Raw genomic sequence first — 18839 nt, 5'->3', positions numbered from 1 at the left:
CTTAGACACAGTGGTGGTGAGAGCACTGGAAAATTGCGAATGTTACACCCTTGTTTAAAAAGGGGTGCAAGGTTAAAGCCAGCAACTACAAACCAGTTAGTTTGGCTTCAGTGATAGGGAAACTACTGGAAACATTAGTTCGGGACAAAATCAGTAATCACTTAGACAAATGCAGGATAATTAAGGAAAGCCAGCATGGGTTCATTAAGGGAAAATCATGTTTAACTAACTTGCTGGAGTTTTTTGAGGAGGTAACAAAGAAGGTTGATAAGGACAACACTGTTGATGTGGTGTATATGGATTTTCAAAAGGCATTTGATACAGTGCCACACAACAGACTTGTGAGCAAAATTCTAGCTCATGGAATAAAAGGGAGAGTAGGCACTTGGATAAGAAATTGACTGAGTGACAGGAAACAAAGAGTAGTGGTTAATGGATGTTTTTCAGATGGAGGAAGGTTTGTAGTGGAATTCCCTAGGGATCAGTGTTGGGACCCTTGTTCTTCCTAATATATACTAATGATCTGGACTTTGGTGTTCAGAGCATGATTTCAAAATTTGCAGATGATGCAAAGATTGGCAACATCAACTGTGATGAGGATTGTCTTGAGCTTCAAAGGGACGTAGACATGTTGGTGGATTGGGCACACAAGTGGCAGATGAAGTTCATTGAAGAGAAATGTGAGGTGATTCATTTTGGCAGGAAGAATATGGAGAGACAGTAAAATGAAGAGAGAAACTCTGAGGTGGTGCAGGAACAGAGGGACCTTGAATATATGTACGTAAGTTATTGAAGATGGCAGGGCATGTTGAGAGAGCAGTTAATAAAACATCTGATTAGTATCTTAGGCTTTGTTAATGGAGGTATTGAGTACAAGATTAAGGAGGTCATGTTGAACTTGTTTAAGACACTAGTTAGGCCTCATCTGGAGTACTGCATCCAGTTCTGGATGCCATACTTGAGGAAGGATGTGAAGGCACTGGAGAGAGTACAGAGGAGATTCCCAAAATGATTCCAGGGTTGAAGAACTGTAGCTTTGAGGATAGATTGGAGTGTTTGGGGACTGTTTTCCGTGGAGAAAGAAAGACTAGGAGGAGACTTGATAGAGGTATTCAAGAGGTATGGACAGGTAAATAATGAGAGACTGTTCCTACTCTAGAGGGAATCAAGAACTAGAGGGCACAAGTTCAAAATTATTGGCAAAAGTAACAGTGATGTGAGGAAACAATTTTTTACCCAGAGGGTGGTTGGAGTCTGGAACAAACTTCCTGAGAGGGTGTTGGAGGCAGGTTTGATGGAGGTATTCAAAAGGGAATTGGATAGCTATCTGAAAAAAGAGAATGTGCAAGGTTACAGGGATAAGTCAGGGTGGTGGAACTAGGTAGAGAGCCAGTGCAGGCTTGATGGGCTGAATGGCCTCTTTCTGCACTGTCAAGGTTCTGTGATAATCGGGAGCTGGAGCAGATCTGAAAGAAATTGGGAGCACTGGGGAGATGAAACTTGAGGACCAGGCTTGGGGCCTATCACTTGCGTGAGGAGAGAGCTGGGAGTTGAAATAGACCTGCGGCACACCAGAGTTTAAAAAAGTGAAAAATAAATCAAACCATGGCATCACAGGAAGGCTGTGTTAATTGGCTGGTGAGTTTCCCTTTGCCCAAAGTTAGGGAGCTAATTTAAAGAGCTGGGAAATTAAAAATTTTAATTTCTAAAAAAGGATTAAGTAAAGCATTCAGTTTTCCTATAGTTAAGTGACATTAACAGAAGGAAAGTAGTAGCTAGTGAGTTTTTCTCTTTTTAGTAAGGTTTATTATCTAATAGAGGAATGGCAGGGCAGCTCCGACCACTCAAGTGCACATCCTGACGCTTTCCATTTCCTGGTTAACCATCTGTGCAGGAAGTGTTGTCAGCTGTAGCAGCTCAAGATTCAGGTTTTGGAGTTTGAGCAGCAGCTGGCATGACTGCAGTACACTCATGAGGTTGAGAGCGGTGTAGATAGCATGTTTATAGATGTGGTCGCCCCGTAGATTCAAGGAGAGAAGGAATGGGTGACCACCAGGCACTCATGAAGAAACAGACAGGTACTGCATGAGTGTTGCATCTCATTCTCCAATCAGTATTCAGTTCTGAATGATGCTGAAAGTGATGCCTCTGGCTGCACTCCCCAGATGAACAAAGTCCACAGCACCACAGTTCACTCAGCTGTGAAGGGAGACACAAAGAAGACTGCAAGAGCAATAGTGATTGCAGATTCAGTAGTTAGAGGAACTAACAGGCGTATTTGCGGCTTTATTCGTGAACCCAGGGTGCTATGTTGCCTCCCTGGTGCCAGGGTCAGGGATGTTACTGAACAGCTGCAGAGCACTGTGAAGGGGGAGCGTGAACAGCCAGTCATGGTTCACATCAGTACCAGTGATATAAGTAGAAAGAGGAAAATGGTCTTGCAGTCAGAGTTTAGGGAAGTAGGTAGGAAATTAGCAAGCAGGACCTCAAAAGTAGTAGTCTCCGGAATACTCCAGGTATGGGATGCATGTGAGTTTAGAAATAGGAGGATAAAGCAGGTGAATTCATGACTGGGAAGATGGTACAGTAGGGGAGGACTTTTAGATCCTTAGGACATTGGGACTAGCTCTGGGGGAAATGGGACCAGTACAAGCTGGATGGGTTGCACCTAAACAGAGCAGGGACTAATTTCTTTGCCAGATGATTTACTGGTACTGTTGAGGAGGGCATAATCTAACTTGGCAGGGGTGTGGGAATCAGGATGTAATATTAGAGAGGAATACCAAAGTGCACAGTGCAGTGGGAAAAACAGGTAGCACTTAGAGTAGGAAATAGTTAAGTTATTATGTGGGTCTGGTATAAGGGAGAAAGCAGTAAATTCTAAATTAGGATTACTGTGCATGCATGTGAATGCAAAGAGTGTGGTTAATAAGATTGATGCATTGCAGTTGCAGAGCCACACGGAAATAAGTTATGGCTATAATGGACACCGGGTTCGAAGTGCAGGACTGGGTATTAAATATTCCTGGACACAAGATGTTCAGGAAAGATAGGAAAGGGGAAGAAGTATTGATTAAGGAGAGCATTGCAGTGCTGGAGAAAGAAGATGGCCCAGAGGGGTCAAGGACGGTGTCTACTTGGCTAGAGCTAGGGAACAAAAGAAGGTGCAATTACATTGCTCGGTGTAATCTATAGGCCACTAACTGGTGGGAAAGATGTAGAGGAATAAATTTGCTTGGAAATTACAGAGAGTTGGAAGAATTATAGGGCAGGATTTTTGCCCAACCCCCGCCCCAACGGGTTGGTGAGTATCCCAGCCGATATCAGCTGCCCTGCAGCCATTTAACGCACCATGGAGCCTTAATTGACTGGAGACGGAAATTTTGCCCCTAGTTTGGGAGGAAGTCCCACCTTAGCAAGCTGCTGGCCAGTCTGATTGACCATCAGCTCTCTAGACCCAGATTCAGCCGGTGGCCACTGTTGGTACTACAGGCAGTCCCTGAAGAAGAGGAGCCATTGGAGGTCGGACTTCAGGTAAGTCCGGGGTATTGGAAGGCCTTGGCTGGCACCCTCAGTGATGCGGGGCTGGGGGTGGGGTGCTGAGCTGGAGAGGCTGGAGTGGGGGTGGAGGGAGGGTTAAAGGGAGGATATGACCTTGTGAGGGGCACCAGCTCACCTAGTAAAAGCTGCTGGGCTAGCCACCTGGCAGTGGGGGCAGGATGAGGCACTTAAGTGGCCATTAATTTGTCACTTCAGAGCCTCCATAGGCCCAAGGGCGGGCAGGCCGCCCAACACTTCAAACCCCCCCCCCCACCTTAAAATAGGAGACATGTAGGGGTAGGCGGCTAAGTGGGGGACAAGTCAAGTGCTTTATTTTACAAGCCCGGCCTTCAAACCCATCAGCAGGGGACTGTAAAATTCCACCCATTGAGTAGTAATAATGGGGGACTTTGATTATTTGACTATAGATAGATATATTATCTATATAGATATGTAGTAGTAGTGTAAAGGGCAGAGAGGGGCAAGAGTTCCTAGAATGTGTTCAGGAGAATTTTCTACAATAGTATGTTTCCAATCCAACAAGGAAGAAGGCATTGCTAGACCTGGTTCTTGGGAGTGAGGTGGGCCAAGTAGATCAAGCAAGTGTCAGTGGGAGAACATTTAGGGGACAGTGATCATTGTATCATAAGGTGTGGGTTGGCAATGGAATAGGACAAGGAACAATCCAGAGTACGAATAATTAACTGGGGGAAAGCCAACTTCAATGGGGTAAGAATGGATCTGACCCAAGTAAATTGGAATCAAAGGTTGGAAAACAATGGACTGCCTTTAAAGAAAAGATAGTTCAGATACAGTCAAGGTATATCCCCACGAAGGGGAAAGATAGGGCAAACAAATCCAGAACTCCCTGGATGAAGAAAGAGGTAGAGATTAAGGTGAAGGTGAAAAAGTGTGTTTATCACAGATATCAGGTGGACAACCAAGACCCAGGCTGAGTGTTGAAGGCTCAGAGGGAAATTGAAGAAGCAAATAAGAGAAGCAAAGACAGTATATGAGAAGAAACTGCCAGCTAACATAAAAGGGAATCCCAAAAATCTTCTATTGATGTATAAATTGAAAAAGGGTGGTAAAAGGAGGAGTGGGGCTGATTAGGGACCAAAAAGGGGATTTATACATGGAGGCAGGGGGCATGGCTGAGATATTAAATGAATACTTGACACCCGCCTTTTCCAAGAAAGAAGGTGCTGTCCAGATCATGGTGAAAGAGGAGGTAGATCAAACACTTGAACGTTTTAAAATTGATAAGGAGGTGGTATTGGATGAGCTATCTGTATTTAGTTGATCAGGCACAAGGATTAGATGAGATACATCCAAGGATACTGAGGGAAGTGACTGGCCATAATTTTTTAGTCTTCCCTAGACTCAGTGGTGGTGCCAGAGGACTGGAAAATTGCAGATGTTACACCCTTGTTCAAAAATGTGTGTAAAAATAAGCCCAGCAGCTACAAGCCAATCAGTTTAACCTTGGTGGTAGGGAAGCTTCTAGAAATGATAATTTGGGACAAAATTAATAGCCACATAGGAAAATGTGGGCTAATTAAAGAAAGTCAATAGAGATTTGTTAAGGGTAAATCACAGTGCAGAAGAGGCTCTCACAAGGGTCAGTCACAAGGGGGCATAAGTTCAAGGTGAGGGGCAGGAGGTTTAGGGGGGATGTGAGGAAAAACTTTTTTACCCAGAGGGTGGTGACGGCCTGGAATGCACTGCCTGGGAGGGTGGTGGAGGCAAGTTGCCTCACATCCTTTAAAAAGTACCTGGATGAGCACTTGGCACGTCATAACATTCAAGGCTATGGGCCAGGTGCTGGTAAATGGGATTAGGTAGGTAGGTCAGGTGTTTTTCACGTGTTAACTAACTTTCTGGTTTTTTTTGATGAAGTAATAGAGAAGATTGATGAGGGTATTGCTGTTATGGTGTACTTGGACTTCTAAAATACATTTGAGAAAGTGCCATACAACACACTTGTGAGTAAAATTAGAGCTCATGGAATAAAAGGGACAGTAGCAACATTGGTAGGTGTTAGGAAGGCATTAGAGAGAGTACAGAAAAGATTCACCTACTCCTTTTCCTACTACTTGTATTCACAAGAATGGTTCCAGGGATGAAGAACTGCAGTTTGTAATGATCCTAGCTGATGTTACTACTGGGCAAGCCAGATCCCAGGGTGGAACCCAGCTTGATAGATCCTAACTTTTAATTTTTGTTTAGTTACGTGGAGAGTGGCTACTGAACAGAGTCACAAGAGTCAGCTGATTGACTTTTAACAAAAGAATAAAACATTTATTAAACAAGAAAAGATGAACTGTATTACAATACTCTTTCACCCACAACTATATCTTTACAGATATATACGTATTCATAAGGATAACACAAGTTCCAAAAGCTATTTTATACTCTAATGTTTACAGTAAGTACACAGTCCATGTAAACCAATAGGTGACCTGTAGTCAGACACACCAGACTCTGAACCCAAGTGACAGATGCCACCCCAAACAGATGTTATAGATCTCTCATCAACTCCCCCAGACGCTTGTCACACCATGAGTCAACTCGACTCACCGAACTCCATTTTTCACATGAGGGTTTCCAATCTCCACTCTCAAGGAGCTCACTTTGGAATCTTCTCCCAAACCAACGCTTCCTCTTAGATGCCTTCCACAAGGGTCCGCCTCCAGGGTTTCGAGTTCTCTTGGATTGCCACGTGCATTCAAGCTTCCTTCCACACACACACTATCTCACTGACTCAGCCGTGCCAACTGAACACTACTGCTTCACATCCCCATAGCAAAGAATTACAGACCTTCAGCTGTCTCCTTTAAACTGTTGGCTTCTCACAAGCTTATATTGCTTAAAATCTGCATTCTGCAGCTTCTCCCTTTAAGCTTGGTGCCTTTCTCTGCTCCTCACTTTTAAAGTCTTAACAGGGCGTTTTCCAGGTTCCTGTCCTTGTCCTTTGACTTAAATGTCCTCTTGGGATCTTTCTTGTTTCACTCCCCTGGATTTGGGGACTATCTTCTTTAGTTTTGAACCTGCTGCTTGCAGTTCCCTCTCTTGTTCTGCTCCTCCTGGCAGCTGCTTCCAACTGAACTCAAATTGTTTTCGGTTTCTCCCGCTGTGTATGTGTGTGCTTGTGGGTGGGTGGTGGGGGGAGAGTCCCTCTCTGGACCTCTGCAACAGGATTTTACCTACTTTGTTTTAACTTTCCTAAACCACTACCTCCCCCACCCACCCCCCCCACCCCCCCCCACCCCTCAATAACACAGCTCTCCATTTCAAGGATCATAAAACTCATTAAAAATGCAGTCATCTTTTAAAGTGAAACTAAAACTCAGGTTTTATCTTTTAACCCGCAAAATACAGAAATACAAATCAAATTTAAACATTAAAGCAAAAATTCGTGCCTTACACCACAAATACACATATAACTTACTTAAACAATCTCTACTTCCAAACAAGTTACGTAGATAGATTAGAGAAGTTTGGACTGTTTTCCTTGGAGAAGAGAAGGTTGAGAGGAGACTAGATAGAGGTATGCAAAATCATGAGGGGTCTGGAAAGAATAGATGAGGAGAAACTGTTCCCATTGGCGGAAGGATCGAGGACCAGAGGGAGCAGATTTAAGGTAATTGGCAAAAAAAACAATATGAGGAAAAACTTTATCACGCAGTGAACAGTTAGCACCTGGAGTGCACTGCCTGAGAGCGTAATGGTTGCAGGTCCAATCAAGCCATTCGAGAGCTAATTGGATTACTATCTGAAAAGGAAGAATGCGCAGGGGAGAAGGTGGGGGAATGGCATTAGGTGAATTATTCCTTCAGAAAGCCAGCACACGCACAATGGGCAGAATGGCCTCCTTCTGCGCTGAAACCATTCTGTGATTTTGTGACCTTGGACAGAATTTTGTAATCCACGTTAAGCAGTGAAATTTCAAATTTTCTCCCCCTCCTCCTGCTTGTAGATGAGGGTGGTGATGCCTTTCCTCTTGCATCCTGACATTCCACTAACCAGAAGCACACTCTCATATACTTCCCGCAGGTTTGCGCGATCCAATCCCACGGAGTCAAATGGACCTTGGCTGGTAAGCCATTGTTTCTGGGAGTTTACTCATCTTGAAGGACCTGATGGCCTTTGTTAACTCATCCAGAGCTGGCGGTTTGTCCAGACTATCCTGCTTACTGTCATCCAAGATGTCCCTGATAGGGGACAGGAAGGGGTGGGAGGCTGTGCTGTCTGTAAGCTTGATGGCCACCGTCTGGCATAAAATGATTTGCTGACCCTTAGTACGTCAGACTGCGATGACGTTACCAAGTTGTTTTCTTCCTTCAGGCTGCTGACCACAGAGCTCTCTCTCTGTACCTTTTGGGAAGAAGAAATACGAGCACATCTCATTCTGCTCCACGGAACGGACTCTGATTTGGAAGATGATCATGGAGGCCTCTGCAGCAAAGAGTGAGGTCTGCTGGTTCTTCATCTCTTGAAGGTCCTTTGACAACGACCCCCATTGACTGCAGCAGGAGCAGATTCTGCATGCTTTTCTGGAGTCAGTATATTTCCTTCCTTTTGTCTGTCTGTCTGTCTGACCTTCTGAATGCCTTTCAAGATGGAGAACCTCTTGATTTTACATTCAGCTTCCATGTCGCTGTGCAAACCCTCTGGTCATCTTGTAGGTGACAGTCGACCAGGAGGAGGCATTGGTCAGAGAAGAACACCAGCTTGATGTCAGTGGCTCTGACGGGGAATGCTGGGGACACAAAAGGAAGTCTATCCTGGAATGGATAGATCCATCTGGCCTCAGCCACATGATGAATTCTTTTCTTTAAGCATAACCTCTGGTCCTGGTATCATCCTTGTAAATCTTTTGTACACCCATTGCAATGCCTTAAGAACTCCCAAGTCTAATCTAAACAAAGCTTAGCATAGTTGCTCTACTTTTCAATTCTATCCTTCTAGAAATAATCCCAAGTCTTGTTTTTTTTAAATAGTCTTGTTAACCTGCATTGCTACTTTTAGTGATTTGTGTATTTGTACTCCCAGATTCTGTTGCTCCTGTACCCCATTTAGATTCCTCATTTCCAAGTAATATGTGACATCCTTATTTTTCATACCAAAATGTAATAGCTCACATTTACCTAACTTCTCCTTGTAGGTGATAATTTTGATGGCTTCTCAAGGGTGATGAGGAATTATTTCTGAAGCAATCATAATTTCAACAAAAAATGTTTAAAAAATAAACTGAATGTATTTCCTTAGGCACCCACAGACAAAACAGCACACAAGATCAGTTTTTTAAAGTCAAATCTTAGTCTTCATTTTCCTGGTGTGCAAAATATTCTTTACCTGTATAAATTTTATTTATTTCAATAAAGTGTTGCAAGACGCTGAAAAATAAGTGAATAAAACCAGATCAATAAAGAATTAATTCCCTACTGACTGCAATAGTTTTCGGGGCCCCCACTCCCATTATGCCACAAAAATTGAGGGCGATGACCTGTGGTCACTGCACTGTTTTCACAAGCCTGACACTGGTTAGCCAGAGCAGCCCCCTGAGTCAGGCAGTCATGCATAGGACTCACGTTATCATTTTTGGATTGATCTAGGAAGAGTGTGAGCCTGCAGTGGTGAGTGTCAGCTAGTGGCCCAGCCAAAAATAATGCCAAAATTCCTCTATATTTTTGGGGAGTTTTTGAGTACTGTTGCAGGCCTCACAAGAGCAACTTGGACTCCTGTTCCTCCCTCCACTCCATGGATCTACCGACCTATCTTCCGGCTTGGAGGCCTTTTGAGCAGAGTGATGGCGTAGTGGGCTGTCCTATAGCTCCAGCCACAACCTGCCATGCCTATGACAAGGCCAGGCTTGTGATATGATAGCCTAGTTTGAGTTGCTGCCTTCCTGTGGGTGGGGGGTGGGTGGGGGTGTGGAATGGCAAGGTGGGGAGTGGGTTGGGATTTCCTGAGAAGGTTTACTGAAGGCATTATACACAAATTTATATTCATTCAAGCACCCATTTTGCTAATGACAATTTACGCCTGCATTTCCTGCCAGGCTCATGAGCATACACTAGAACTTAAAATTGGTGTATGCAAACTGGAAGCAGTGTAAACAACTGGGCTCAAGGAAAGTATGGAACTTATGCCATTTATTCCGTCTTTAGGTATGAAAATTAAAATGTCAACTTGTTTAACTGTCACGTATGCACATTAGGCATGCTATGTTTATTAACCTGCAATCAGAGAAGCTTTTCAATTCTAACATGACCTATTAATGCCAAAAAATTACATTCTAAGAAATAGAAAATCCAGTGCAGGTTTCAGTGATGATGAGTAGAAAAACAAATTGTTGAAAATATCACAATAAGACACAGGAAAAATAACTGTTTCCTGCTGCACCTAAAATTCTGGGCTTTATTTTATGCCTACTTTTAAAAAAGTAGTTGCTGCTAATTTGCATGCATGTTCCTAAGCCTGGGTATAGAGTCATTACAAGAGCCAAGATGCATTCAGGCATAGATATTGTTAGACAGGCATTAACAATGAAGGGCATTTAGGTGTAGCGTAATTACGTGCATAACGCGCTTGTGTTCGAATTTGCTCAATTGTTTACACTGGGTATTTGCTGTAAACATTGATTACGTATACCTGTAGATGAAAAGGCACAGGAGATTCTCAAGATGAGGAGAAGCACCACAATGCCTAGGGAATGCTGTGCTGTTGTGTCTACCCATTCTCTCCAGTATACTTAGCACTTGTATCAGAATTGCCCCTGGAATTTTTCCATACATAAAGGCATGCACTGTATTCCAAGAGTTATAATTTAGTAAATTTGTCAATAATATGAACAGAACATGCTGTTTTCTATTCAGCACAATGTATTTTGATTCTCAAAAAGGTCAACTTTTAAAAATGTACAGGCAACACTCAGGCATATAAGAGTTACATTTTACTTTTGACATAGCAATATAGCAGGGGATGAAAGGCTAAGAGGCAATTCACATGAATTACATGCAGTTTGAGATTGGTTCCCATCAAATCTTATTGTCGGAGAAAATATTTTTGCTTCAGGAAAGTTGAATAGGTAGACAGAAGAACTGACTGCAATATTTGGAAGTGTTGAATTGTTTTGTTCTGTGTATTTGGTTTATACTTTATGAACAGGTTGTTTCTAACCAGATCCCCTATTCTGAATGCTGCATTATTTAAAAGAAGAGTTTTTGCTATCTGTGTCATTCCAGTCAGATCATGAATATGTATTAGTACTAGTACTCAGGCAGAAGTGTAGCCAGATGATTTGAAGCTGAATGTTGTGCACACATTTGTTCAATAATTACAATTATATCTTTCAGTTTCTTGGCAATGCTGAAGTTGAACAACCAAAAGGTACAGAAATTGTGAAGGACGCTGTTCGTAAACTCAAGGTATGAGTTTTCAGTTTAACTTGGTTTTATTCCTCTTTCGATTCATTATAATTAATTTCTCAACTGAGAGGCTAAAAGTAGCATCTTCTTAAGCCTCAGATGCTCCTAATTTGCTAGTGGTTGATACATGAAAGCTAAATTATTTCAATATCTATCGGGGAAAGTGGCTCCTTACAAGTCAGTGCACAAATGTGCTAAAATGCTGAATGTATGCTATCCTCGAAGAAGGAATTTAGAGTTAAATTCCCACTACTGGACAATTAATCAGTGAAGCAATACTTTCAAACCAATTTAGTTATAGATGTTATTGGTCTATTCATTGATATATTTTTTATTCTACGCTCCAAAGACATTTCCCATGACCCAAATAAACCTAATCTCATTACACACTGTTCAAAAAGGGAACAAAGTTAAGTGCATTTTTTAATTAATTATGGTTTTATTGGAATTAGATATTCATCTGAGAACTTGCAAAGGAACAAGTCAAAAACTTCACAAAAGTACGCATATGTGAACTCAATACCAACAATCTGTAACAAAACCAGAAACTGCTGGAAAATGCAGGTCTAGCAGCATCTGTGGCGAGAGAAACAGAGTTAACGTTTCGAGTCCGTATGATCCTTCTTCAGAGCAAATATCCAATAATCTATCTTTTATTCAAACCTTACACTGGTAAACAAATGCATTCTGAAATAAGCCATTTTTGCTCAATAGCTGAAATTTTTGATATTCAAAAAAGCACCTTAACAAAATCTAAAACCTCAGCCTCAACCACTTTCATGGTGACGCAATTACATTTTTCCATTGGACTAACTTTTAATGCCTTTATTAAGGATTTTATTTAAGAGCATAAGAAATAGGTGCAGGAGTAGGCCATCTGGCTCCTCAAGCCTGCCCCGCCATTCAATAAGATCATGGCAGATCTGCCCCAGGCCTCAACTCCTCTTTCGTGCCAGCTTCTCATAACCCTCAGCTCTCCGATATTTCAAAAATCTACCTACCCCCTCTTTTAATACTTTCAGTGATCTAGCCTCCACAACTCTCTGGGGTAGAGAATTCCAGACATACACTACCGTCTGAGAGAAGAAATTCTTTTGCATCTCAGTTTTAAATGAATGTCTCCTTATTCTGTAACTATGTCCCCTAGTTCGAGATTCCCCCACTAATGGAAACATCTTCTCAACATCTACCCTGTCAAGCCCCCTCAGAATCTTGTACATTTCAATAAGATAACCCCTCAGTCTTCTAAACTCCAACAAATAAAGGCCTAGCCTGTTTAGCCGTTCTTGATAAGTCAACCCCTTCATTCAGGAATCAGCCAAGTGAATCTCTTTTGAACTGTCTCCAATCCCAGCCTATCCTTCTTTAAATACAGGGACCAAAACTGTACACAATACTCCAGGTGTGGCCTCACCAACATCCTGTACAGTTGTAACAAGATTTCCCTGTTTTTAAACTCCAACCCCCTGGCAATACAGGCCAAAATTCCATTTGCCTTCTTAATTACTTGCTGCACCTGCATGCTAACCTTTTGTGTTTCATGCACAAGAATACCCATATACCTCTGTGTTGCACTTTTTTGGAGTCTCACTCCATTTAAATAATAGTCTGTCTTTTGATTCTTCCTACCAAAGTGAACGATCTCTCACTTTCCTACATTGAACTCCATCTGCCAAGTTTTTGCCCACTCGCTCAACCTATTTATATCCTCTTGCAGATTCCTTGTGTCCTCATCACAACATGCCCTCCCACCCATTTTTGTATTCTCAGCAAATTTGGATACATTATACTCTGTCCCTCCTCCAAGTCATTAATATAAATAGTAAATAATTGAGGCCCTAGGACTGATCCTTATGGCACTCCACTAGTTACACCTTTCCAACCTGAAAAAGATCCATTAATCTCGACTCTCTGTCTTCTGTGTGTTAACCAATCCTCAATCCATGCCAATACATTACCCCCAATACTGTGAGCTCCTATCTTGTGTAATAACCTTTTATGTGGCAACTTATCAAATGCCTTCTGGCAATCCAAATACATTACATCTACTGGTTCCGCTTTATCAACTCTGTTTGTTATACCCTCAAAGAACTCTAGCAAATTTGTCAAACATGATTTCCCTTTCACAAAACATGTTGACTCTGTTTGATTGTGTTAAGCTTTTCTAAATGTCCTGCTATTTCTTCCTTAATAATGGACTCTAGCGTTTTCCCAATGACAGATGCTAGGCTGACTGGCCTATAGTTTCCTGTTTTTTGTCTCCCTCCCTTCTTGAACAGGAGCATCACATTAGCAGTTTTCCAATCCACAGGGACCCTCCCGGAATCCAGTGAGTTCTGGAATATTTCGACCAATACTCCACTATCTCTGCAGCCACTTCCTTTAAAACCCTTGGATGCAGGCCATCAGGTCCTGGCAACTTGTCTGCCTTTATAGTTCCATTAGTTTGTAAAATACTTTGCCCCTCATGATAGAGACCGTTACAAGATCTTACCTCCCATTAGCTCCTTGCTTATCTGATATCTTTGGGATGTTTATAGTGTTCTGCACCATGAAGACCGTTGCAAAATATTGGTTTAAATTATTTGCCATTTTCCTGTTCCCTGTTATCAATTCTCCAGTTGCATCCTCCAAGGGTCCCACACTCACTTTAACCACTCTCTTTTCATACACCCGTAGAAGCTCTAGCTGTTTGTTTTTATATTTCTTGCCAATTTACTTTCATAATCCATTTTCTTCCCCTTTATTAGCTTTTTAGTCATCCCCTGCTGGTTCCTAAAAAATTCCCAATCCTCTGGCCTACCACTAGTTTTTGCTGCTTTATATGCCTTAGTTTTTGATTGGATACTCTCCTTAACCACCTGTGTTAACAACAGGTGGTTCATCCTCCTCATCAAGTCCTTCTTTTTGACTAGGATAATTTTTTGCTGAGCGTTATGAAATACCCGCTTAAATTTCTGCCACTGCTCATCCACTGATCTTCCCTTTAGTCTATTTTCCCAGCCCACTTTAGACAACTCTTTCTTCATACCTCTGTAATTGCCCATATTTAAGTTGAGGACATTGGTTGAGACCTAAGTTGCTCGCTTTCAAACTGAATTTGAAATTCTACCATGTTGTGATCGCCACCCCCTAGAGGATCCTTAACTACGACAGCTCTTATTAATCCCACCTCATTACACATTACTAGATCTAAATAACCTGCTCCCAGGTAGGTTCTGCAACATATTGCTTGAAGAAACCATCCCTAATGAACTCTACAAATTCATCTTCCATGTTACCCCTGCCAATCTGATTTGTCCAGTTGATATGCAGATTAAAATCACCCATGACAATTATAGCGCCCTTCTTACATGCCTCCATTATTTCCCGATTTATACTTTGTCCTACAGTGAGGCAACTCTTCGGGGGCCTATAGAAGCCTCCCACCCGTAACTTCTTCCCCTTGTTGTTCCTTACTTCCACCCAAACTGATTCCACATCACGATCTTTTGCACCTGTATCACTACTCACCACTGCACTGAAACCTTCCTTTATTAACAAAGCTACCCCACCTCCTTTTCCTTTTTGCCTATTTTTCCGGAACATCAAATACCCTTGAATATTGAGTTCCCAGTCTTGGTCACTCTGCAACCATGTCTCTGTAATAGCTTTCAAGTCAAATTCATTTATTTCTATTTGTGCCATCAATTCCTCTATCTTGTTACAAATGCTGCGTGCATTCAGATAAAGAGCCTTAAGCTTTGACTTTTTACCATTACTACTCATTCTGGTTCTAATTTCTACTGCACTCTTCTGCTTATATTTTCTGCCCCTTCTGTCACATGTTGATTATCGTCCGCCTCTTCACTACCCTGCACTTCTGCTCTCCCTTTTCTTTTCGATTTTTTAAAATTCCCTTCAATTGAACCCTCGGCGCCCCCCCCCCACTAATTAGTTTAAAGTCCTATCTACAACCCTAGTTATATGATTCGCCAGGACACTGGTCCCAGCGTGGTTCAAATGAAGCCCATCCCAATGGAACAGCTCTCTCCTTCCCCAGTACTGGTGCCAGTACTCCATGAATCGGGACCCATTTCTCTCACACCAATCTTTGAGCCACGCATTTACCTCTCTAACCATATTTACCCTACGCCAACATGCATGTTGTTCAGGAACTAATTTGAAGATTATTACCGTGTGGTTCTGTTTTTTAATTTAGTCCCGAGCTGCTTGTAGCCCCTCAGCGGGACCTCTTTCCTAGTCCTCCCTACGTCGTTGGTACCTACGTGGACCACGATAACTGGATCCTTCCCCTCCCACTCCAAGTTCCTCTCCAGTCCTGAAGAAATATCCATAAACTTGGCACCAGGTAGGCAGCACAGCCTTCGGGACTTTCTGTCTTTGCTGCAGAGAACGGTACCTATTCCCCTAACTATGCTATCTCCTATTACTACTACATTTCGCTTTCCTCCCCCCACTTGAATAGCGCTCTGTACCATGGTGCAGTGGTCAGTTTGCTCATCCTCCCTGCAGTCTGTGCCCTCGTCCACACCAGGAGCAAGAACCTCGTACCTATTGGACAAGGGCACTGGCTGAGGCTCCTCCAAAGCTAAGTTCTGGATCCCCATACCTGCCTCACTTGCAGTCACATCCTCCTGTTCTTGACCATGGTCCAAATTTGATGTAATTAAAGGTATGACTCTCTCCTGAAACACAGTGTCCAGGTAACTCTCCCCCTCCCTGGTGTGTCACAGTGTCCGCAGCTCGAACTCTAGCTCATCACATCTGAGCTGAAGTTCCTCAAGCAGCCAACACTTGCTGCAAATGTGGTCACCGTGGATCGCACCGGCGTCCACCAGATCCTACATACTACAGCTGCAACACATCACCTGCCCAGCCATCTCTATTCTATTTAATTAATTAATTTTGATGTTAAATATTTTTAAAGTGAATTTTTTAACTGTACTCTTCAGCTGCAATAATGTCTCCTGATTTAAACTACTTGGCCAATCAAAAGAGACACAGAAGTGATACCCGCCAATCACCTACCTGTTTTCCTTTGATGTCACACCTCGGCACCGACAGGTACAAACAGGCTGAAAGGGCTCTCTGCCACCAGTTTTTATCTCCCGCCACCGCTGCCTTACTCACGCAGGTCTGCTCTCCATGTGCTGGCCCTCCCTCTCTGCCGCCAGATTTTATCCCCCATCGCTGCTGCCCTTCTCATGCAGGTCCGACCTCCGTGTGCTGATCTCTTTCAGAAGCTTTTGATGTAAAGGGCTGGATATTTTTCACTAGATCTGTGACCTGAGTTTAGATTGTGTGCAGCCTGAAGGTCTGCAGTGTGCATAATTTCTATAGATGCATCAATGTTCAAATTTTCCAGGTTTGGTTCCCCAATTTGCATTGGATTTTGATTTAGCGTTTCACCTTTCCTAGGAAATTACAAGGGTTTCAGGTGGAGGGGGAAGGGGTAGGGAGCGTATATATTGTGGTACGAGATTGTGTATCAGGCTAGATGAATAAGAAGATCTTTTCCTGCCATCAATGTTTGTATGTTCGTTATCAACTGCCTTGATGACTTGTGTTTGGTTGTTTTAAATTTTCTATATTTTTGCAAAATTATTTGAACAAAAGCTAGAAAACAAATTTCAAAGGTTTTAATAAAGCTTATGGTCAATATTGTATTCAACAGCAACAACAACTACTTGCATTTTTATAGTAAAACATCCTAAGGTTGTTCACAGGAAGCTTATCAAACATATTTTTGACACTGAGCCACATAAAGAGATATTAGGACAGATAGCCAAAAGCTCAATCAAAGAGGTAGGTTTTAAAGAATGTGTTAAAAGAGGAGAGCAAGGTAGAGTGGTGGAGAGGTGAGGGCATGGTTACTAATGGTGGATTGATTGATTATTTGATAAAAAGATGTGTAAGAAACCAGAATTGGAGGAGAATTGTAGAGTTGGAACAGATGACAAAGATAGCAAAGAGTGAGGCTGTAGATGGATCTGAAAACAAGGATGAATATTTTAATACTGAGGCATTTCTGGACTAGAAGCCAATGCAGGTCAGCGAGCAATAGGATGAATAGGACTTGATGCAGCTTAGGATATGGGCACAAAAGTTTTGGATGGGTACAAAAGTTTTGGATGGGCACAAGTTTATGCAAAGTGGAAGATGGAAGACCGGTCAAGGCAGCATTAGACTTGTTGAAAGGTAACAAAGACGTGGATGAGGGTTTCAGCAGCAGATGAGTTGATTTTTGTTCTGTAATCTTAAGTATATATTAAGTTGAGAGAGAGAGAGACACTGAGGTCAGTAATAAAAATATATGTGAGAGAGAGAGAGAAACTATATTCCCTGATTTCCTTTGTGAACACTCTGGGAGGTAAAGGAGTATCATGAATATCAAGAAGTAACAAAAGGAAAAGCATATCAGTCAATAAATTGCACTTTACTAATTGACGATAGAATTTATTCTTTCCTTATCTATTACCTTAGAATTGCTTGTGTATGTATGTATAGATAAATACTAGTTGATCTCAATACTACCATTAGACCACCGACAGGAGGTATAATTACAGTTATACAATGTGGCAGGTTTACTCAGCAGTTTTCCATTATGTATGTGAATGTAGGTAGTTACAATGGGAAAAGTTGCCAAAAGAAGTGCACACAACAATTTGTATTTATATGTAACAAGCATCCAAATGTGTTTGACAGAGGCATTATAAAACAAAAAAACACCACCCAGCCACTTAAGGAAATGTAAGGGCAGATGACCAAAACCTTAGTCAAAGAAGTAGGTTTTAAGGAGTGTCTTAAAGGAAGAAAGTGAGATAGAGAGGTGGAGAGGTTTAGGAAGGGAATTCTGGTGCTTGGGGCCTAGGCAGCCAAAGGCATGGCCACTGCCAGGGGAGTGATTAAAATTGGGGATGTTCAAGTGGCCAGCATTAGATGAGTGTAGATATTTCAAAGGGTTGGGGGGCTGGAAGTGATTCCAGAGATCGGGAGGGCAGAAGCCATGGAGGGATTTGAAAATATGGATGATTATTTTAAAATCATGGCATTGCTTAACTGGTAGTCAGTGTAGGTCAGCGAGCACAGGGATTGAAAGATGAAGGACATCGACAGTAGAATTTTGAATGCACACAAGTCTATAGATGGTAGATTGTGGGAGGCTAGCAAGGAGTGTTAGAATATTCAAGTCTGGAGGCAACAAAAGCATGGATGAGCAGTAGAAGAGCTAAGGCATGGACAGAGTTGGATGTTGCTATAGAGGTGAAAATAGGCATTATTAGTGACAGCGCAGATACATAGTTGGAAGCTCATTTTGGAGTCAAATATGACACCAAGGCTGTGAACAGTCTGTTTCAGCCTCACATAGTTGCCTGGGAGAGGCATGGCATCGGTGGCAGGGGAGTGGAGTTGTAGAAGGGACCAAAGACAATTGCTTCCATCTTTCCAATATTTAATTGGAGGAAGCTTCTGATCATCTAGAACTGGATGTTGGACAAACAGCCTGACAATTTAGAAACAGTGAAGGGGTTGAGAGAGGTGATGGTGAGATAGAGCTGAGTGTCATGAGTATACTTGTGGAAGCTGACTGACTGTGCTTTTGGATGATGTCACCGGGGACAGCATGTGGTTCAGAAATAGGAGAGGTCCAAGGATAGATCTTTGGGGGATACCAGAGGCAACTGTGCAGAATGGGAAGAGAAACCATTGTTAGGGATTTTATGGTTTTATCTATAGATAGATAAAAATTAAACCAGGAAAGTGCAATCCCACCCAGCTGAGCGACAGTGGAGAGGTGGTGGAGAAGGATGGTGTGGTCAACCATGTCAAAGGCTGTAGACAGGTCAAAAAGGGCGAGAAGGG

At 42.4% G+C, this 18839-nt stretch overlaps 1 protein-coding gene across 1 annotated transcript in view; it reads left to right on the top strand.

Annotated features, from left to right (window-relative positions):
• The window catches only part of LOC144686562 (PTB domain-containing engulfment adapter protein 1-like), a 421104-nt gene that overhangs the window by 281000 nt on the left and 121265 nt on the right, over nt 1-18839 (top strand). The window contains exon 6 of the mRNA XM_078551900.1: nt 10902-10973. Coding sequence (XP_078408026.1) covers nt 10902-10973 — 72 coding nt within the window. The remainder of the gene's footprint in view (nt 1-10901; nt 10974-18839) is intronic.

The sequence above is a fragment of the Cetorhinus maximus genome, chromosome 11, assembly GCF_964194155.1.
Source record: "Cetorhinus maximus chromosome 11, sCetMax3.hap1.1, whole genome shotgun sequence".
NCBI classification, from domain to species: domain Eukaryota; kingdom Metazoa; phylum Chordata; class Chondrichthyes; order Lamniformes; family Cetorhinidae; genus Cetorhinus; species Cetorhinus maximus.
Note: the sequence above shows the minus strand (reverse complement) of the source record. Positions and strands in the feature narration are given on the sequence as shown.